Source organism: Leuresthes tenuis, unplaced genomic scaffold, assembly GCF_036924035.1.
Source record: "Leuresthes tenuis unplaced genomic scaffold, fLeuTen1.0.hap1 SCAF_20, whole genome shotgun sequence".
Taxonomy (NCBI): domain Eukaryota; kingdom Metazoa; phylum Chordata; class Actinopteri; order Atheriniformes; family Atherinopsidae; genus Leuresthes; species Leuresthes tenuis.
In genome coordinates this window covers 8,152,424-8,175,489 of record NW_027325374.1, presented here as the reverse complement: position 1 = coordinate 8,175,489, position 23,066 = coordinate 8,152,424, and the positions used below count along the sequence as shown (strand labels likewise).

At 38.3% G+C, this 23,066-nt stretch overlaps 1 protein-coding gene across 1 annotated transcript in view; it reads right to left on the bottom strand.

Annotated features, from left to right (window-relative positions):
* LOC140278252 (melanopsin-A-like) overlaps positions 1 to 21,919 on the bottom strand; it is a 34,347-nt gene extending 12,428 nt beyond the window's left edge. Inside the window, exons 1-7 of the mRNA XM_072373217.1 lie at positions 21,785 to 21,919; positions 11,516 to 11,652; positions 11,271 to 11,404; positions 7,282 to 7,485; positions 2,987 to 3,158; positions 2,458 to 2,619; positions 512 to 619 (exon numbers count right to left, since the gene is read on the bottom strand). Coding sequence (XP_072229318.1) covers positions 512 to 619; positions 2,458 to 2,619; positions 2,987 to 3,158; positions 7,282 to 7,485; positions 11,271 to 11,404; positions 11,516 to 11,652; positions 21,785 to 21,919 — 1,052 coding nt within the window. The remainder of the gene's footprint in view (positions 1 to 511; positions 620 to 2,457; positions 2,620 to 2,986; positions 3,159 to 7,281; positions 7,486 to 11,270; positions 11,405 to 11,515; positions 11,653 to 21,784) is intronic.
* Between the last annotated feature and the right edge of the window lie 1,147 nt (positions 21,920 to 23,066).

The following is a 23,066-nucleotide window of genomic DNA, read 5'->3' as shown; positions in this document are numbered from 1 at the left end:
TTTTCGTCTAACTGACCACTCAAAGCGTTTTCACACTACAAGTTACATTTATCCATTCGCACAGAAACTCATACAGCACTTAATCCATACAGTGTTACAGGCTATGCAGGGTTTTTTTCTATCACACACATTCACATGCCGATGAACGCACTGAAGGCAATGTGGGGTTCAGTGTTTTGCTCATGGACACTTTGTGATGTGGTCGATTGATGTCGGGGGTTGGTGTCTCCTTTACCCAAAAAACTCTAAAAATGGTAATGTACAAGGACTGGATTCAAATTTTTTTTAAAAACAGCTGATGTTGAAAGGCAATTATGAAAGCCAAGAGAAGTATTTCTCATAATCACTTTAAAGGATTACAAGAAAGTTTAGCTACTTAGAAGCAAAATATAGAGAAACCAGAAGTCCCCTTGATCAGATAATGCCTGCTTTGGCATCAAAATAGGGCACTCTGAGAAAGAAGGAAAAAAGCCACTCTTTCTGTAATTCAATCCTTGGATGTATATCCTACCTGTATTTAGGATGTGTTATGGCATATATGATGGGGTTGTGGATAGCAGACGCTTTGGCGATCACTGCGGGAACAGAGTTCATGTAAGGAGTCAGCATGTCAGCGTACCTGAGAGAGAGACAGATGATGACACAGTTGGTGTCAAGAAGAAAAATGAGAGAAGGAAATGAGACACATTAGAGTGACGAGGTTATTAGATGGTCTGTTCCTCCAGTAAAGGACTGGTATAGAGGACCAGGTGTAGGACATATCATCACACTTATGTCCTATACTAGATTCATGTTCTTGTTTAGGGATACATAAAATTTGGACTCCCTATTCAGAAATCTGTTGTCTCCATAAATAAGAGCTCATTTATTCTCTGTTCAGATGGTCTGATATCCTGACCCCAACAGACTGGTTGAGGATGTAAAAATACAATATCATAAAAACTTCCCCAAAAATAAATCTTATCTATTTTATGGTATCTCATTACCCAGATGGCTTTGGTAGATTTTGTCCCTGATAACATCTCAGGTAACATTATTATGCAAGCACATGAAGAGAGCATTTGTCTTGAAAAAAAAACTAAGGATTTATCTATACTTTCAAACTAGTTTACTGTCTATTCCAGCTGGTGTACTGTAAATATTTTAATCTTGGCCAATGAAACAGCTGCTTTGTGCAGTAAGACACATGATGAGAGCATTGATGTTGAACCAAAACTGCAAAGAGGAGAAAGAGAAACAACAAGCCTGAAGTAAAACTCCCCAAACAGCAAACCAGTGATGTTGAGTGAGAATTCTTGTTGATTTCTCACTGGAAGCAACACCTTTTATTTATAACTTGTCATGCAATCCAGTGCTTTGAGGAGCATAAACAAAATTCCAGTGCACATAATGGTGCTGCTTTTTAACCCTTTCAGTAGAATATTCAGTATCTGCATAAACATGACCTATTGTGTCATTATATTTTTACACAAGATCTAAAAGTAGGGAAAGAAAACATGATTAAACCACTGAGATAAAAATATTGTACGTGGCCACTGAATTCATCGAGGTTAGTCATTCAATATTTGTCTCAGGAGTAGCAGTTGCCTGCTTGCTCGGAGCAGCTAAACTCTGTCTTTGTGGAAAGTATCATGCGTTATTGGGGAAAAAAAGCTAATAAAACAAAAGGCAAATAAATGGACAGCAGAAAAAGCAGTAAGGCATAACTGCAAAACCAAATAACAAAGAATGATTTTTACAAAGTTAGTCTAAGAAGTATGTCTGGGTTTGCCACGATCAGGAGAATTACACAGACATGTACCATCCATCCATTTAAAATTTTCTAAACCTGCTTAATCCAATTCAGGGCCGAGGGAGGTCCAAGAGCCCATCCTAGATGCCAGTCAGCAAAAAGGCAGGGTGCATCCTGGATTAGGGTCAAGACTTTGATTTAATCAAAAACAAAACATTAACTTTATTAATGTTTTAAGTAGAAAAATATGCAGAAATAAAGACCATTCTTAGGATTCACCAACTTGCAAGAGTCTCAAGTCACCAAAACTTAATAAAGGATATATTCAAATAGTAGGATAGTACCAAGATTAATATAAAAACATGTCTTTTTCTGTTTTAGGTAACCAAATTGAGGTTTCAGTTTAAAGAAAAACTGGCAGGACTTTGAAGTTGCAACAAATATTCCAGGCAATCCATCAGAGGCATTTAGACAAACACGAATTTTCCTAGACTTGCTAAGATCACCTCTAAAATGACGGCCAACATAAAATGGAATGATGGATGAATGACCTTTGTCTGAGGCAACTTTACCAACATCTTCCATCTTAAATTTCTCCCAGAACTGCTTTGTAACCCACAAAAAATGGTGCTGCTTCACCAAATGTCAGTCCCTCATGGATACTTTTAGACAGCATTAAATGGTAAGTAATGTTTCTTCAGCAGTCCACACAGTAATACACTTACCCTGCAAAGGCAGTGAGGGCTGCACAGGAGTAAGGAGCCCAGGAGATGATGAAGAGCAGGATGACGATGAGTGCGATTTTAGCCATCTTCCACTCACTCTTCATTTTGTGGAACCTCTTTGCAGAGTCTCTGGTCCCCTCACAGTTTATCTTTGTTATTGCTCTGCCACAAACAGACACTTTGTTTTATAATATCACTTGTAATTCTGCTTTAATATTAGCAGGGTCATTTTCTACAAGACCTGACACTGTTTTTCTTGTTCATGCATTTTAGAAGATTAACTAATGTGCGTTAAACTTAACAGACAGATCCCCTTTCATCGAACAGACAGTATTACTGTTCAGGTTGGCTACAGCATTAGTGGAATTCAATGAAAGACCTCACACACATCATTGATCAACAAGACACTGTATCAGCAAAGCACACAGTTCTGACACTTGTGTGCATCAGTGAGTGTAGGAGTGTAATATAAGAGTGGGGTAGACTATAAGCAAATGACAGCAAAATCAATGTGTGTGCATGTACTAACCGCGTTGTGTGTCGGATGGCTCTGAAGATGCGGCAGTAGCAGAAGATGATGATAAAGAGAGGAATAAAAAAGACAAAGGTAAAGAGCAGCATGGTGTAGGAGCGGACTGAAGGTGTGAACGTCATGTAGTCCCAAGAACAAGACGTCATCAGACCCTCTGGGACGTAGGCGCCTGTTGGAAAACAAGCACCCTTCAGTAAGTTTCTATTTTTTTGAGTTTATGTATTATACATCAGTCCTCTTCCTCACTCTCTGAAAAACCTTGAACTACTAGCATTCACACTGTTTTTATTAAATCAGACAAGAGAAGAAAATGTATGCTTCTTTTTCAAGCATAGAGTTACTGCGTCAGACAAATGCAGTAAAATGACAATAGTTCCTCTTGCACAACAAGTGTCACATCAATCAATAACACGCTAATGAGTGGACTTTTTTTTTCACGTTGGCACTGCTTGGCTACAAAAGCAGCATTGATCCTCTCGTCTAACACACATACAGTCCAAATATTGTTGTATTTCTTCAGTCTTTGGTGTCAAGTGGTGTCCTCACTTCTCAGATGTTAACAGACTGTTGTTGAATAAAGATAGGATGCTACAAAGTGGCAAACATGGCCATATCCCAGCTTTTATGAGGCATCTTGCTGCTATCAAATTCAAGATGAGCTGATTTTTTTTCATAAAAATGGCAAAATGCCCGACTTCCAACATTTGATATGTTTCTGTGTTCTATTGTAAAGGGAACATTGGTTTATGAGATCTTCAAATACCTGCATCCTGTTTTCATTATGCTGTTGTTACACAGCTTTTATAAAATGGGGGTTGTTGATCAATCATCTCTCAGTTGAGCTTGGAGATACATCGTAGCTGTCAGGCAATGTGAAATATTTATAACATAATTCTTCTGATGATTGCTGTTGCAGGAATTTTTGCAGCAGTGACACTATTTTATGTGAAGATGCTTCATGTGGTAACAATGCAAACTCGTTCATAGGTAAAAATGATTAAATCTGAATTTGTTATATTTCTAAGTATCATACACCATGGCCAATGGCTGTATCTTACAACTCTAAGAGAATTGAGGGAACAGACCACAGCATCTCCTTAACCTACTCATATTTCTACTAAATTACATAAGTGTTAAAAAAGATCACAACACATTATGTAACATCCTATCTCCTCTTTCATATGGTTATACCTGGACCCTGCCCTCCTGCCTTCTCAGAATATCAGTCCAGCCGCTGACCCTGATGATACTGATTGATGCTGTGGTCCAGCACTGAAAAACTGCAAAAATGGTCATGAGATAAGCTGGTAACATTGATTAAAGTACAGCTGGACAAGACTGACGGTAATTCCTTTCATTAATATGCTGACATGATCTCAGATGTTTGAAGAATTGTTTAAATGTTGTCCAGCCCATGGCACTGAATTTAAACTGAAACCTACCTTTGGGTACTATGACTGTCTGTATTACATTTTGAGACAACAAATGCAAATGTCGATAGATTTCCCTCTCCTTATAAACTGAATAAATGACATTGCCACTGTTTTAAATAGCTGAAACTTTGCTACACATACTGAGTCTCATATATGCAACACTACCTGTCAAGCTCAGTCTATTCTACAACAGGACCAAAGGGACCAAAGTGCAAAATCCTTCAGAGGAGACATTTTGTATGCACACCACAGGCTGATTCCATAGAGGACAGCATTCCTCATTTCAATCCATATCCACAAATAATATACAATAAGATACTGTAAACATTGTGACACTTCTAACAGCTCACATATGCACATAATTATCTCTAAGCATCATACAGAAGTAGGCTTTGAAGACACAGAAGAAAGCTTTAAGTTAGTATTGCATGTTGTCTGAAGTTGTTGTGCTGTGGGGGCTCAAAAGACAGCAGTAAAAAAACAGCCACTCCAATAGACCAGACACTGTGTGACGAGAATTAAACACCAAACACCAGTACAACAATCCAAAAGATATGTGAACGCATAACTTTGTGTGAAAAACTGCGACAATATAGAAGACCTTCAAACTTGTGATCTGTCTGTTTAAAGGGAATGAAAGTGGAAGAAAACCTCAATTCTTTTGCGATGTACAAATGGAATTATGTGGTATGTTATAATCACTCTATTCAACTCTACACCTACTATTGCACCAGATACCAGTGATACATTTCAAGAAAGTTGGGACAGGGACATTTTTACCATGGAGTTGCATCATCTTTTCTTTAAACAATAATTCATTGATATCAATGCATAGTAAAGCAAGAATGAATACAAATATGAGCTTGGTTGGATAACTTTTATGTGATGCATTAGTAAGTCAGTTGCAGTATCCTTATCTTATTGTTTTAAATGTGACTAAATGAAGTCCAATGAGATCTATTTTAGAGATCTGTTGACAGTTGCTCTCTTTTTAATGATCACGAGTGACAGTTTTAAAGCCTTCGTGAGTCTTTAAAGGGGTCATATGTTATTAAAGTTTACACCAAAAGAAGTTATTCTTTTCCACAGAAGACACTAGGTTCTCCTCAAAATGAAGGAAGGATCCAGCTATGTTTCAAGGATGCCGCATGATAAAATCTCTCAGAAGTTTTGTTCTGATATCAAGGTTCCTTTGAAGGATTTAGTTCATCGTTCTGTGAAATTTCAGGAACTCTTTTGTGTATCCTTGTAGTTCTCAAAGCACCTGAAGGCCTTTGTGCACATTGAAGAATGTCCAGACGTTAGGTGGATCAAGGCTGACAAAAGTTGTATTCAAATTTTTTGTTTGTTTTCATCACATTTGTTGTCTCTTAAATTTTTTTTAGCATTGTAAAATGTTCCATTAAAAGACAGTAATAAACATACATTGTCTTCCGCTTATTCGAGGTTGGGCGCAAAGGCAACAGTTTCAGGAGAGAAACCCAGACATCCCTCTCCCCAGCGACACTCTCCTGGTGTTCCTGAACCAGAAGGGATATATAATCCCTCCAGTGTACTCTGGGTCGGCCCCGGGACCTCCAGTTGGACGTGCCCAGAAAACCTCCAAAAGGAGGCAACCATGAGGCATCCTAACCAGATGCTTGAACCACCTCAACTGTCTCCTTTCAATGCGGAGGAGCAGCAGCTCTACTACAAGTTCCCTCCGGAAGGCCGAGCTCCTCACCCTGTCACTAAGGCTAAGCCCAGCCAGCCTTCAAAGGAAACCTATTTCAGCTGCTTGTATCTGCGACCTCATTCTTCCGGTCACTACCCCAGCAATAAAAAGCAAAGTAAATATGTTTCTGGTATGAAGGGCTGTGAGATAGCCAGCTCATACCAACCAGCTATTTAGCAGCATGTCAGTTTTTTCAGCTGTTCCGTTTGTTTGGGACTGTCAATCAAATATGACATGTCTTCTAAAAACAAGGAAGAAGCCTTTCCTAGCCTAAGGCCGTGAGTTGAAAGTACCCAAACTACTAAGGAGGCATCGCATCCTGGGCTTTGAGAAACACGTAATGTTCTTGAACCTCTTGAAAAGCCGTTTGTAGTCCAGGCTTTTCCTTCTTTATTTGATGATGAAATATACTTGCATAGTGTTTCTTTCATGACTCATTTGTACACCTCAAACAGGAGATGTCTTGGACACTACCATTCTGACAAATCAGCTCATAATTTAGAGACTTTAAAGTGAAAGAGTGACATGAGGTGTTGCCACAGTGTACAATATGAGAGAGACAATGTGTTCCCTGAATGTTATTGCATGGAAACATATTGTAGTAAAACCTATAAAAAATGTTTGCAGAAATTAGCTTTATGTGGGCTCTTTACATCATTTGATGCAGTTACATGCTTATGTTTGACACATTATTCAATATGTTTTCCTGCACAGACACCCTCCTGGGCAGCACAGATGTCAAAGTTTTTAATTGAAACACCTCACTGTTTGAATTATAAGTTCAGATAACTAAGAAGATAAAAACTAACCTAACACATGCTGGCAACACATAATCCTATTTGGGAACAAAAAAGTGAGTATGAGAGCAAAACTGCACAACCCTGTCACATAGAGAGATAATAAGGCTGCTGAAATGTCAGCTACATTGAAGTATGGGGTCATCTGCTCTCTGATATCTGATTTAACATTAAATGCATTTCCTTGTTGGCAAAAGCTAGATCTATCTTATAATGTATTAGAGCTTTCACCAGGAATCTGACATGTTGACACAAGGGAAAACAGCACGGCTCAACAAAGAAAATCCTTTACAGGAATCACACTGATAAAGACTTAGTATTCAGAACACTGAAGTCAGTTATACTCACTCCAGCCAAAGAAGGGTGGCAGGCTCCAACCCATGGAGTACACCCAGGCAGCAGCCACAAAACTGAGAGCTTTCTTGTGAGACATCACTCCAAGGGAAGCCAAAGGCCTGGTGATAACCACATATCGGTCCACCGCAATTACCATCAGTGTCATCATACTGCAGATACCAAACAGCGCTCCACAGAAGGCATACAGCTCACAACCTGGGGAGGAGAGGCAAGAGAGGGAAAGGATGGAGAAGAGAGGAAGGACAAATTTGTTAGTTCATGTTGTTACTGACCCGAGCTTTCAGGATAAAATTATTTTGTAGCGGTACACCCTACAGTTTGAGATAAATGTTGCAAATACAGTAAATGAGTTGTGTTTTAAAGTTCACAATATGGTTCATGAGCTCCCGTCTACCAATATGAGACTGTAGGACACCAGGCAGGAGAACATGCCAAAATAATATACTATATCATTTGGCACAAACTGCCACTGTGTAAATAAAAGATACAATTTATACCTGTTTTTTTATTTTACTTTTTATTCATTTTTGCACTTGAACTAAGTGTATATACAGAAAAACAGCACAGTGCAACAGCCTTTCGGCTGATACCATGGAGTGTAACAAAGTAAGTTTGGCTAAACTCGTTACAACAGGAGAACAACTGAAAATATGACTTAGAATTTTATCTATTTATTAATTTTTTTGAGGGGGGGCGGGGTTCTCTTAAATATTTAGAAAGGCACCACTGTTATCATGCATTTTTTATCCACCATGAATATAATCTGCACTAATGTGTTATAAACACAGCTTCTCTATCTCTTTCCTCATTCCATGCCTTGAGGTGCACTTATTTTTAAAACTTTTATGCTAACCGGTCCCATGGGTTTGGGTAGAGAGTCTGTGTAACAAAATCCACAAAACCTGGAGCACATTACACAAAGCTTTCCTCTCAAACCAAGCTTTTATTTATTCAGACCTTAATGCAGGTCAGAAAAATCATTATAATCTCTTCAAAAGTGCAAATAAAGTAACTTAAACATTGGCAGACATGAATAAAAACAAGGAAGTGAATCTTACATGTAAAAGCCTTTTTGGTCACAATTTTTACTCTTGGATTCCGTACAAATTAGCCTATTAGCAAATTAGCTCTTACAATATGCTTCACAGTTCACTTAATTGCACTGTAAATATACAATGGTCACATGTCTTATAAGCATTAACATCCTTCACAAATTTGCTTCTTAATTACTCACCTACCTGTTTGACAAAGCTGCAGACATGCATGTTTTCACACTTACAATCTTAGGCCTAGTTCATGTTTACTCAGGTACTTTTTTCTTTACTGTGATGCCATCAAAGATTCACTTCTGTTGCTTAGGACTGTTTTATACAAAGCCTGGCTGTTTGAATGCGTGAATTGGAGACTGTCATTGGTTCACTGCAGTTCCAAGGTGAAAAGCCCTCACACTGACTGCTTCTCTTACTCATGTTATGCATGATAATGTATCGTCCTTAAACACGTAAAAAAGGTTCAACTCAACTGAAGGACTGCCAAAAGCATTATCACGACAGCAGGCAACTTCCTTTTTCCACTTTTTTTTGGTGGATTTTATCACCAATCATAGTCCATAGCACTATCTACTGTACTGGAGGAACTAAGTCTTGTAAACAAAGGTGACAACATGGTGTTGAGATAACAGCACAGAAGTCTTTGGTCTTACCTATCTGCATGTCAACACTGCAGAGTTTGTAAGGCCGAAACATCTGAAAACTCAACAAGTCGGGTTTTTAAAATTGCCCACATGCATGTGCACAAGACATATCAATGGCCAAATAAGTTTCTTAGATTTATGATTAATGTAGTCCAAGGATTGAGTTGGCATGCTTTATGATTAATGCTTTGTTTCAAACAATTTCTCAACAAAACGTCTGTAGACATTTTTTTTAATCTAGACCCTGACTAGTAAAGTGTTTTGAGGCATAAAACCAAAACAATGAGCCCAATATTAGAGATGATCTCAAATAGAAATAATGGAAATACAGAAATTAAAGAAAATCTGTGGGATAACATTAACTCTACTGTTCATATAGAATACAGTATTAGAGTTTGACTATGTAATCTGTATTGAAAATACAAATAAAATTATTCAGAGATGATCATGGTGTTTACGTGACTTTAAACATGTTTCTCTTAATTCCATAATCTACAGCTCTGTTCTCCAGTAACACTGCTAAATATATCTATCTATGGACAAATTCATTCACACACAGAAACACAGCCGACTGACAAAGCAAACATCCAGTCATCACATCATCAGCTGCTATCTCTCCAGGCTCTGAGAGTGTGATCAACAACAACCTGTCACACATAGCATGAAATCACAGTTCCAATTCATCTCATCTGAGCACAAGATAAAATCTCAAGTACTTTGCTCTTCTGGAGAAACCCAAACAAGTACTTATCACATAATTGAATATCATAACTTCCTTATGTTCGTATACTTTTGGGTCACTGCTTAAAGCAAAAGAAGACCAGACAAGATCAAAAGGAGCAGCATGTTAAAGCCCTTGGATATTTTGCTTTAACAGCAAAGTTCAGCACATTGTCAAATCAAGATATTTAGTAGAAGCTGAAATTCCTAACATGGTGGGGAAAAAAATTAAGAAAAACAAAAAATATTTTTACAATAATGAAGTCAAGCAGAGAGGTAACATGAGTGAATAGTAGGTTAGCGTGTTAATATGTTGTTCATGCTAAGGTTATTATAAAAATGTAAAACATTTTGACCGTGTCATACCCAACCTGCAACATTTAATATTTCACCATATCATTGTAACAATTTTGGCATAAAATTAGATTGTATAGAATGTCAGTCAGATTTAAGATCTTGTCATACATTTCAATAAATAAAAAGTAAATAGTTGAGCAAGGATTATACCCTTAAAAATAGAAAATAAACAGAAAATATTCTGTTTATCAATATTATATATATATATCCATATCTATATAGATCTATATCTACATATATGTTTTTATTTATACCTTGAAATGTCTGGATGTAACGATACACTTGAGACTCTAAAAATATCAGTGAAAACAGCTTTTCTTTCATAAATCAGGAGGTTCCAGAACACAAAGAGGAATATTCTTCAGATGATTAGATTTGTTGACTGACTATAATACCCATTCATTCACAGAGTAGAAGTGTCTGGAAAGAGTCATTAAAAAAAATAAAAAAGTGTTGAATCTGTTGGCATTGTAGACGAAAATGAGGTTAACACAGCTGCTCCTTTTAGGGATGATGAATATTTGGGGAAAGACTACTAGAGACGAGTAGCAGCTCTTTACTGCAAGAGCCACAATGCTACTGAAAAGCTCCATCATTGAACATGAAATGTTGCCACATTTGAATCAGTGCAAGAGAAGGTGTATAAACAGATCTGTCTTTAAAAAGTTAGTCAGTTAGTTGACGTCGATAGTGACTTTAAAAAAGAATAAAGAAATCAAAAGCTTTCCTGCAGTAAATTGACTGTTGTCATCAAGGTCAGAACAACTCCTGAAGCAGCCTGTGTTGAGCGCTACCTCTCACTTTTCCAAATAGATTGCGTTCTGATGTATGACAGACCCTGTACTGCTGTAAACCCTACTCTAAATGTGCTTATGTAAAACCCTAACCCATAAACACGTAGTCTTGCACGGACCTCGAGATCAACAGAATTTGGATACTGCAGGTTAAGCCTGCGGTGCTGTCTTTTGCATTAGGGAACAAATGGATGATAAAGGATGGCAGGTTTTCTGTGTGTGCATGTGTGTGTGTAGAATCTTTATTGAAGGTCACACTGAAAAGGGTAAGGTTAACACCACAGGTCCATGTGGAATTCAAAATATGTGTACTGAAATATATAAAAGAGTGTATGAAATACAGAGTTTTTGTTGCGGCTGCTGTACCAAATTATCTTAAATTGTAGCGTAAAACCATGTGTATCTGAATGTGTTACCTTTCTTTCCAAAGATCCAGTGTTTGTGCATGCTGTTGATGAAGAAGATGGGCGTCTGGGTGAGACACATGAGAAAGTCTGTGACGGCAAGATTAATAATGAAGATGTTGGATGGTGTCCGCAGGCTCCGACTCCTGAGCACAAACACACACAGCTGTTGGAATTCTGTCTTCAAAACTGAACAATGAATAAATCAGACAACATATTTGATCACAAAAGTATTTCTGAAATCGAAAATAAGATACCTGCTGAAAGCATATATGACCAGGAAGTTTCCCAGCAAGCCTGTGATGCCCACTGCAAGGATGACCACGCCAATGGTGTAGTGAGCATGGGCTGGGACGTCCACCGTTGGAAATGGGTAGCCTGGGACCGTGGCACCCTGATCACAGACAAGCAAAGGACTTTGTTGGAAAATGCTGATTTCATGGTTGCTCTGAAGGACTTTTGAATGGTTCAATCTTGTATAGCACAGAAAATTATCATTCCACCCAGAATTAGAATTAGTAAGACTTAAAGTAGTCAAAATATTTCAGGAATAACTTAGACGCTGTAGCAAAATGAGAAAAATATATTGTAATAAACCAACACAGTCTCACGGAAGTTTGTAAAGACGTAACAAACCTTAGTTGTAGAAACAAAAATAGCTGCACAGATGAATATAGTCTCAGGGCCTTTCAAGATACTGTCATTGTTAGATTTAGGAGAAAAAAGTCCACTTTTCGAGGTTGAAGGGGTTTGTTTCTGGAGCTTAGATTTTGTGTCCTGTCTAACAAAACACTTTCTACCAGTGTTGCCAGCTATTTTTACTATAATGTAGCTAATCTGCTAAAAACGTGCGAATGAGCATTTTATAAAATAAACTAATTAGTATACTGATGATGTGATCACATCACATTCGATACTGTTTAATCCCAGCCCTCCATCTGTTTTCTCATCCATTACTCTCGCAGCTCACATGCGCTGTATATTTATACTGACGCATTCCCAATAAAGCTGTTGTTTTTCACATATTCCTTAGTTTCTGTTGTCAGATGGTGAAACATATCTGAAGTTGTGACTAAAAAAGCAGCCAGTTAATAAAGCCATTGCAAGGATTCTGATCGGCTTGAATTGAATCTTGATCAAATCCACTGTGATTTTAGACATTTACCTTTATGATGATCACTCAGAAAGAAAGTTAGAAATGGCAAAATGTCTTGTCTCTTTTCTCAAAATGATAGATAATAGAATTATAGATCTATCAGCTCCTGTGCAGAAGCAGTTGACATATGTCACTTCCTCCTTTTTGTTGTGCTAGTGGTGCTGCAGCAGTGGTGCTTCCAAGTTACTAGAATGCACAGCAGTACACAGTATATAGTAGATCCTGTCCTCACAGATCAATATATTTTTAAAAAGCAGCTAAAGCTGACACCAAATCCGATAAGTTGACAAGACTGCTTTCTACACTTTGCTTTGAACTTTTTTGTTTCTTTCTCTAGATTAGACATTATGAAATAACTGGTTAAGATTAAAAACTGCTTTATTAGGGTCAAAGAATATGTGCCTTGTGTGAAAACAGAAAGTTTTCTTTGTTCTGGCAAAAGACAGGAAACAAACCGGACACACGGAAAAAAATGTTCTATTGAAATCCACTGCTCTGACAGTCATGCTGAGTGGCAGCAAAATAAACTGCCCCATTCCTGTCCATCAGCATGACTACAAAGATTTTGGTTTCATGGTTTTTTCATGTTTTGCTTTGAGACCGAGTTGTGTGAACAATGCTGTACTTGACATTTAATGTACTGAACCTGTACATGACCATAAATGGTCCACGCTCATGAAGCTCATTGGTACACCTTCAAATGCTGAACTGAGATGCACATGGTAGTATTAAAGAAAGCATTAGAATTACAGAGCATCTATTTTTCGCCTCAGTGTGAGTGAAATCTCATTGAAACAAATTCATTCTCTATAAATAATGCTTTTAAGGGATTTGAGAGTATAAAATCAGAAAAAGGTAGAACTTGTCAATGATCACTTAGAGCCTGCTAGAAGTGTTGATAAGCCATGGCCTCTGACCCTGTTTTCTTCCTCAAGACTGTTGTTCCACAGCATGGGGTGTTTGTGAATGTTAACTCTCGACTCAGACTCGTCACCCTGTAAACAAGGAAACTGAGCTTTCTAGCATGTGTTTAACGTTGTGAAAGGGCGCATTGTAACTCCAACCTTGACCTTTTCCTAACCCGAGCAGAGTAGTTTTGATGCATCCCAATGAGCATTCTTCTGGTGAAAATAAAGTTAGACAAACAACTCTGGTCACAAGTGAGAAGATGTTAAACAGTGGGCCTTTTTTCTACTGATTTTTTCAAAGGTGTTACGTCAATGCTCACATGTAGACTTATCCAGGATTTACACAGATTAAAATCCGAGAATATGCAGATAACTGCCAATGCTCTGTTTTACCGACCTGTAACATGCTGAGTGATCCAACTTCTAGAATTAAGACACAGCACAGCTTTTATTTTATATAATGGAGAAGTAGAGGTCACATTGATCCTTTGGTATGGTTGGAGTTCTTGTGCATGTGCCACACAGCATTAAACTTGATTTTCTAGTTTTGCATTAATGCATACCACTGCTCCCATGATGATGTGCTGAAAGCTTCTTGCTGGTTGCATACAGCCTATATAGATCCACATTTTAAATGAAACATTAAATGGGTCTTAACATTAAACCACATCCCGGAGCAGCACAGAAAAAACAATGCGGCTCATATCTGCAGTTTTCTTATGGCTCACATTATATTTTGCCTTGAATAACAGTGCCGGACTGATGGTGAAGTGGCTGCCAACACAGACACATACCCACCTGATTTGGCCCAAATCTTCATCTTCTTTGGGCTTTTGAGCCACATTTGGCTCCAACAACACTCGCTGTAACTTGTGTCAAAGCTGGGATAGAAGTCTTTTCAGCCACATCTGGCTAATACAACGCGTCTCGTAACCCAAGTTAGACCGAGAAAAACTCAGATTTGTTGTCTTATGCTTTTGTGTTTTCTTTTGTGTGTGTGTGTTTTGGAAGGTTTTTTCTTCTTTTGTTGTTTTTGTCAAAGTTTTACATAAGGTTTTGTGATAAACCATATTTTTCGTTTTGTTAGTGTTTTTAAAATGGAGCTAATTGTAGATATGAACATTTAAATTAAGAATACAAAGAAAATATTAGTTGAATTAAAGTTAAAAAAGATTAACTAATCTCATCATGACAATTTTCCATTTGAAAGAACAAAAAAACTTGAAAAATATGATTTTTGTGTTTGGTTCGTCAATGAAAAGCTCTCGTATGACTGCAGCACATTTCCTCCTCTGAGTGGTCGCACCTGAGAGCTCACAGCTTCACTTCAGAATTCACCTCAGACATATTCACACACTAAATTGCATGAGCGCTTTCCTTTTGTCTCTCACTATGCTTTTTTCAAGCTGTTGCACACCCACCCACACTATGGATAAACTTCATCACCAGTACTCCCTCTACTGAGCTAAATCTTCCACAGATTCCCCACTGATCAACAGCAACAAACACACATAACCTTCGATTAATCCTGGATGGCACATTTAAGCGTGCGTGTGTGCGTATTTCAGGATATTTGTCCGATATCTGTTTCAGCAGTCCTACATTTCTGCAGTGACAACCTTGCAGTGACAACCTTGTGCACCTATGGAAGACATTTTAACTGTACAATGGAACATGGTTATGTAAGCAAATGAGTGAAAAGGTCATGGGGATGGGGAAGTAGTGGATGTACGTATAGTGTGGAATGTAGACACACTATGATCCAGTCTGGCGTTGTCATCAGTGCTGTAGTCGATCACTCTCTATTTCTTCTTCCTCTCTTACTCAGATCCCTCCCCAATCTCCTTTTTCACATCCCTGCCATTTGCCCTGCTTGATCTCTTTCTCTTTCAGTGTCACCGCTGATTGCCAATCTATTCTCACGTCTGTTCCTCTGGTCACTAAATCTCGTGATCACTCCTTGCCTTCCTTCTGATTTCTATCATGTCACCTGTTTCCAAGCTCGAGCTGCTCAGGGCCAGATTAATGCTGATCACATGGCAGAGCAGGAGGGAAGGGCACAATGAGCTGCTTGGGGAAGTCTCCTCTGTGTTTTTTAAGGGATTTAAAGAAAATGGTGGGTGGTTATATCTCTCGATACATTATGTGTCCGATGGCCACTGCACTTCCTGGGTTGTTCTCCATCAGTGGAGAGCATGTAATATAAATGTAAATATATGATGGTTGCCTATCTGATGCATGGTCATATGAATAAGACAAAGACAAATAAACTGAGAGAGGTAGACAGTGAAGATTAAGGGTTAAGAAGATTGTGAGAGACAGGAGAGGAAGGAAAGGAAAAGACCACTCAGTTTGATTTGATTAAACTGAACACATCCACACATACATGTATGAGCAACACATAGGTATGAACATGTGCTTATGTTACAGATGGATTCTTTGATGATGGAAAAGTACACTGGACCAGCCAGGACTAATTTAATAAATGGTCAGCACTTACATTACTTCTTTTAACCTGTTTAAATTCCACAAAGCACTTTGCAATGTGTTTCTCTTTCACCTATACACTAAATACAGTACATCTTATTCTGTGTATATGTAGCATTTTATTTTTCTCACAACATCTTGCCCATGAACACTTGGAGGGGCTGGGATTGAGCGCTGGAGGAGGATGGCCACTACGTGCTGAGCAATGCCCCCTCCATGTTTGAATCAATAATACCTAGAGGGTGTCCCGTAACATGAAAAAAAAATGAGTACATTTTAATAATCAGTTAAATTGTTAATTTAGAGCATTATAAGCAAGTTCTTTTTATTTTCAGATGCTGTAGTCACTGAGATATCATTCTGCCTCAGAAAGGCATAGACTGAGTGTGACTCAGTGTTACAGCATTTGGACCCAGGAGCTGTGTCTGCACATAAATAAGGTTACACATTCTGTGATGTACAATAGGCACCAAAAATGTACAATTCTGGTTTGCATGAAGCTGTTTTTAAGGGCATATCCAGCCATTTTTTCCTGAAGTGGTGTTGGCTGAAGTGATTGTAAGTAGTTAGTGTGTTCCCAGCCGGAACAAACCAGTATGATGGCAAAACATGAAATAGTCACAAATACTTGCAACACTGCAAGTGTTTATAGATTTACATCTACAAATCAACAATTGCTTCATATTTAAAGCCCAAAGATTTGGAGATTTGTTGGTTAGAGGTGGTCGAAGATGGCGGTACACACACGATTGGGAAGAGCCCTGTCCTAACCATTTGTGTTATTAGTAACTTCAACTTTACTTTGAAGGGCCATTTTGGCTTTCAGTCACCTTTTACTTTCACTTTCACTCGCTGTTTCATCAATATTTTGCACGTTAGAAATAAAAAATAAGCTACTGTATTAAAATTTCTCATCAAAATATCCATTTCCTGGATTACTGCCTACTGAGTTCCACTCACTCTGCTAAACGTACAAAACGAGCTGGACACAGATATTCGCTTTTGAGTTTACATTGTCACTGTATTTTGTCAACCAGAGAACATCTGACTGGCAGCATTCCCAATAGTCTACATAGCATTGTTTGTATTGCAACATAATTTCAGACCATGTTACACAGACTTAGTCAATGTACAGTAACAGTCCTGAGCAAAAGCAACATAGCAACGATCCACAACATAGCGTCCACTCAAACCACTGTGAAACATTAGAGGTTTGAGCCCTTTTACATGTTGAAAAATTCACCATCTGGTGATTCTGTTCTGAGTATCTGTTAGCGTGTTTACTCATTAAAATTCCTCCCTGATTCTCCAAACAAAAAGCGCTGACTGCTTGTTACTCCAGATAAGACACTGACTGCTTAATTTCTAGAACAGTGAACGCATCTGATATTGATTGTTCTTTTCAATCATGTAAGGTGTTTCTTTGTCTCAGCACCATTTAGTTTCAAATGTTCACATGCATTTTTTAACTACAATATTATCCATCAATATGCTATACCCTTTAAATCCTATGAAGGCTTTGGGGAAGCTGTAGCTCATCTTAGCTGACATTTGGCGAGAACAAACCTTGAACCATACATTTCAAAATGAACACAGAGTGACAGACAGCCATGCACGATCCAACTCTGCAAATGAAGAATCACCAGTTAACTTAACATGACAACATGATTTGATGGCAAAGTACACAAATAGCACTAAAAGTGCCCAATGCCTTTGGGCACTTTTCCCATTTAGATGCAATTTAAGCTTTTGGTTAGTCACTTTATGCCATTAAAATAACACACCAAACAGTGAGGGTTGGGGTAAAAGTAAAGGGCAGTGTGCCATCCTCTCACAGTACAAAGCATGAAATGATGCTACAAAAACTCATAAATAGCCTGTAACAATATCTTTTCATAAGATCAGGTTGAACATGACGTTTTTGGATTGTGCACATGCAAACTACACGTAGAAAGTTTAGTTTGTCATCCAGTCAAATTCAAAATTAAGTAGTTGGTGTTGTGATATACAAAAAGTGGTGGTATGACATAAAAGCAAACCTGACTTTTTATATAAAAAGCCTCTTCTAATGCCCTACAGTGGCATTCACAGTAATTGTTTTACTTCTTTCAACTGCTCAGTCCAAACCAATAAAGCCTTTTGGTTTCAGGAAAGCAAAAAATAAGTTTGACTCCTACAAAGTGATGAGAGCTGTTTATTTAAGATAAGGTGCTCAAAAATCTATATTACATGGCTGACTAAGTAAAAGCTGACTTTCAACAGGAACTGACTTGAGATCAATGAATTCAGAAAATCTCATTTTTTATTTCATTAATTTTAGATTATCTCTCTACTCAATTAAAGTCTCGTGTTCTTGCATTCTTTTTGTAGTTGACTGACTTAACCTTGGTTGTCTTCTTTCACTCCTGCACCTACTGAATGCTAATGAACAGAACACATCATTTGCTCCCAAGGGACAAACTCTTTCATTAGATACTAGAAGAAAGGTAGGATGAGATGGGTGATATTAGGCAATGAAGACAATGCCATGCTTTTACTTCAGTTTAATTCAGTTTCAGCTGAAATAGTAATCTAAATACATTTAGAATATATCCAATAAATTTCCTTTGATAAGTACTTGGTGACAGAGGTGAGAAAAAAACTGTTTTAAAAGGATTAAACCTTCAGCAGAACCAGATTTAAACCTTCTTGGCGAAATCAGTAAAGGCAGATCAGAAACAGGAGCCTGAAATACATGAGGACAAACAAATCATCCAGCCTAAATGGCACACTGTCATGTTCAACCCAAAAAAACCCCACTGACAACAGTTTGCATTCTCAGAAACACAGACAACGGATAAGACTCGGTACCATATTTTGACATTTTCTCAGGCCACTTTGTCTCATTTTAGTTTTAGGACTATTTGCTCTCACTGGCTGTTTGGTTAGGATCAAAAATTCTTGGTCAGGTTCGGGAAAAAGGCAGAATGGGTGAACCGAATATCTTACATGCATTTCCTAACATGGCCAGTTGAGGTTACTCATTTTTCATGAGTAACTCTAGGATGTAATATCAGCTTGTTTTGTAAGGAGGACAAACTCAGGTATACGACACATGCATTAGGGGGCACAGCTGTCTCATGTCAAATACAAGATGATTGGGTGAAAATATTTTATATTGTTTAAAACTATGAAATTGTTTTATCCTGTGTTAAATGTGTGACATTTTTTTTGTGAAGAAAATGGTTGCTTACTGTTTGTCAGCCACCTCTGACATCCTTCCACTCTGGCGGCTGTGTTTTGGAGACTGCCCTCCTTCCGAAAAAGTCTTTATACTACAAATAATTAAGTTTGGAGAATGTTCGACCTCTGGTAGCTGTGGAACTGAATGTGAAGTGTAAAAATTGAATACATGATGGTGACTGTCACAAAGAATAATTGATTACGAACCGTGTTTGTTTTCTAACCAAAGTAGTTTTGATTTCTAATTTTAACGAAGGGATGATACTGATTAAAATAACCAGAATGTGACAAAGGTTCATCATAACGTGATGTTTCCTTCCAAAATGGGGTCCATGAAGGTGATGGTCATGTCGTTAAAAGAATGTACTGTAATGTGTCGGTGGAGTATCTGGACGGAGCCTTCCCAGCAGGTTGTTACACCACATGGTTGTGTTTGAGAGTGTATTAAGTTAATTAAAAGTGTCATTCTTTGTGCAGTAGTCAGCGTTGTACTGTTTGATATCTGTTTTGTTAGATTACTGTTAGTTCATGATTGCAAACAATCGCACTATTAGTAAAAGTGTTCATCCATATAGTGACTCCTTGTCTTGTCCATAAAATTCATTTAGCAAATGCTCAGCTTGACTGTATGCTACGTGGATGTACATCTTTAGAAATTTAACATTTTACGCATTTTTTAACATGGAAGACTTTAGTCATTTGAATCCGTAGGGAAATGTTCATATAAATCGTGTTTCCCACCTGCCACATCCAGGTCAAATTTTATAGGACGCAGTTATTGGTCATATTTGAAGGTACGAACAAACGACTTATATGATGGCGTTTGGAATTTCAGCGATGGTAGAGGACCAGAACTTTGCAGTGTGAAGGGGAAACCTAATAATATTTTGTTTTGCAGCTGCAAAACAAAAATCCTATTTTGTTATCTAAAATTGTGAAATTAGAGTATATTTACAATGATATATTGGGGAAATCTCCTTGTCATCGCTCAGTTTCTGCCTATATATATGCCACCCAGTATTTTCTGCCTGCTCTGGGTAGTAACAGGCCATTTTCTTCACTTGTTCAGAGACTTAACAATACTGATTAATACCACAGGAGCTGCACAACTGAAACTTACAAAATCAGCCACACATCACCAGTAAGTCCTCAATCAACCTATTTGTACATTAAGAAAGATCACTAAGGCCACCCACTGATACAATATCACTATGTCATTTTAAAGACAAATATTGATACGCCATTTTAGTTCCCCCAACGCATACCCGCTCAAGTGCATGCGTGCGTGTGCTTGCAAGCCAGAAAAATTGCACTCGCACAGAAGCAGCACTCACAAATTGGACCCATACTTTTAGGATTGTGCAGATATCATAGATGAAATTGAAAGGGACAGGAGTAATAAACAGTAGTTAAAGGAAAGAAGAGCTTGAAAGAGGAATGTAAAAAACCTCGAAAGTTTTTCACAGAAACCTCACATTTCTAGCTGGATGATCCAATCTGTGTCTGCAGTAGCTACCCCCTGGGCTCAGCTTCAGTATCAGCTTTCCCTGCGCTCCCATCATGAACACCAGACCACAAAATCAACGTCAACTCAACCCTGCAGGTCACAGCTTTAAAGTTAGAACTGGGACCGAATCACTCCCACTTGTTGAGCTGCAGTTACTGCAGCAATGAACCAATAGTCTTTCAGGGTCTTTCTGCCTCAGATCATTTAGTCAATCTGGGCTTCTGTTGGACAAACTTAAAACAGTATCTTTTCATGTTTTTTATTCAACACGTACAACAGTCCAGGGGTGAAGTCTAAAGGATTTCTCTGAAGGCTGTGGGTAAACTAATCCCACTCTCAAACAGAGAGGGAGATAGAGGACTTATTTTTCCATGAGACATGGTAGCAAACATCTTTCACAACCCAAACTGCAAACATGTGTTTTGCACTTTCCATGAATGAATGAAAACGAAAGAAACTTGATAAATAAACTTAAAAGTTGCAAATATTCAACCTGATTTATTGCAAATCAGGTGAGACAGGTGATGGTTTATGCTTTTCAGAACATCCTCCAAAAAGGCGATAAAGTCAATTATAAACTAAACAACTTAGATAAGGACACAAATTGGAATATCGTTGGCTTGGTAATGCAGTGGTTGTAAACGCTATTTAACAACTACAGTCATTAACGGTCCTCTAGGTTATTAAAGAGGATGATGTCCACATATTGACCACAATAGTCACACATACAAGTAAACCACACGTGTTCTAGGCTAAATTCGACGCACATGAAAATAAACTCCACTGTTAAATTTACAATTGCACCTGTAACAAGTCTATACAACCCTAATCAACATAAATTGCGGGACAACTATAGATGTATGGATTTGCGCTGCGCATCCTGCCTTCATTCAGGTCCGATGCTGAATGAACGGAGCAGAGACGCGTAGGAGAGGATAGTCTCATTCATTCGTTCATTCATTCGTTCATTCATTCATTCAGTCATTCAATCAGTCATACAATCAGTCAGTCAGAGTTAACATGTCGTTCTCTAATAATATAATTCTGAAAATGAATGAACGCTATGGTAGAAGAACGAGGTCCACAGCTCTGTAAACATTTCCAGCTGTGGTGAGTTTGTGTTTGGCTGCTCTTGGATCAGATTTTGTGGCGCATCGCTACAGAAGCGCAAAAGCTCTCCATTCACACCGAGAGCTACTGTCCTTCAAGCAGCCCAAAAAAACCCAAAAAAACATAAGAGTTGTACCTGAATACTTTCTGCTGTAGCTACCGGGGACAGCTCTATGAGCCGGTGCGGGTTGATGGAGCTGATATTCCAGGGTGCGCGTGCGGTCGCGTCCGGTGTCGGGATCACCGGTCCAATTTGGAGCCTTGAATCCATTTACGGTTCACGATGGTTAGTTAAAGTAGCGTGTGTGCCTGTGTGGGACAAAAGTTGACATGAGAGCTATTATTGACTAAATGAGGTGGTTTAAGAATCCATGTGGCCAGTCATCATCGCCACCCTGTTCTCACATTCCCCTCAGAGCAACTGTAGTACAACAGCTATGGAGCGATGGGAAAGACTTGCGCGCTCTCTCTCTGCTTCTCGTCCAATCCCTGCTCCGGGGATGCCTCAGACTGGCAGTAGGTCTGTGTGTGTGTGCTCATAGATGGAGATGACCTTTATTCTGCTTATTTGTTTAAATTAAGGAATTAATTTAGCAGTTTTCCTTTGCATCTCCATCTTCCATAATTTTCACGTTTTCATCTGCTATCAAACAGATAAACGGTAAAATTCAAATACAGTTTAATGGAACAAAAAGATAAAAAGGTGTTATTTAGCACACCTTATCTGTCTCCTACAAGGCGTCTTTTTCTGCACCCACAGCCTGCAGAACAGCCTCTTTTGCATTTAACTGATAAAATCTTTATTTAATTCATGGCAAGAAATTGATACAGTCTGAAGATGTGGATTTTTAGTGCAACCATGGTGCAGCTACAAATACTGTGGAAAGAGGGGACAAAATAATATATATCGTAAGGATCATAATTATGTTTTAGGCCTAATTTTGAAAGATATTGCATTTGCACATGTAAGGTTGTAATCCTAAAAGCAAACAAAGGATGGCTAGAAGATGAGGGAAGAAGTGAGAATGAAGCCTAAAAAATGAAAGGGGATTAACAAAGACATGAAGACTTAAATTTAAATTGTGGTGTTTTTAATGTCTTCAGATCAACGTGTTTTTTCTGACTGAGAGTCACCGCAGATTCCTGCAGCTAAGAAATGAATCAAGCATGGACATCTCAGACTTAGAAACCATCATTCTGAATGGTAAATGACCTGCACTTATAAAGAGCCTTCTAATCTAAGCAGTTCTACAAAGCACTTTTAATAATTTACTGTCAAACATACAGTCACACACCAGTGACAGTGCACTGCCATGCAAGGCATAACGTTTACTATCAGGGGCAACTTAAGGTTCAGAAACTTGCCCACAGAGACTTTGGCATATGTTGATATGGTTCAGGGGTCGAACTTCCTACCC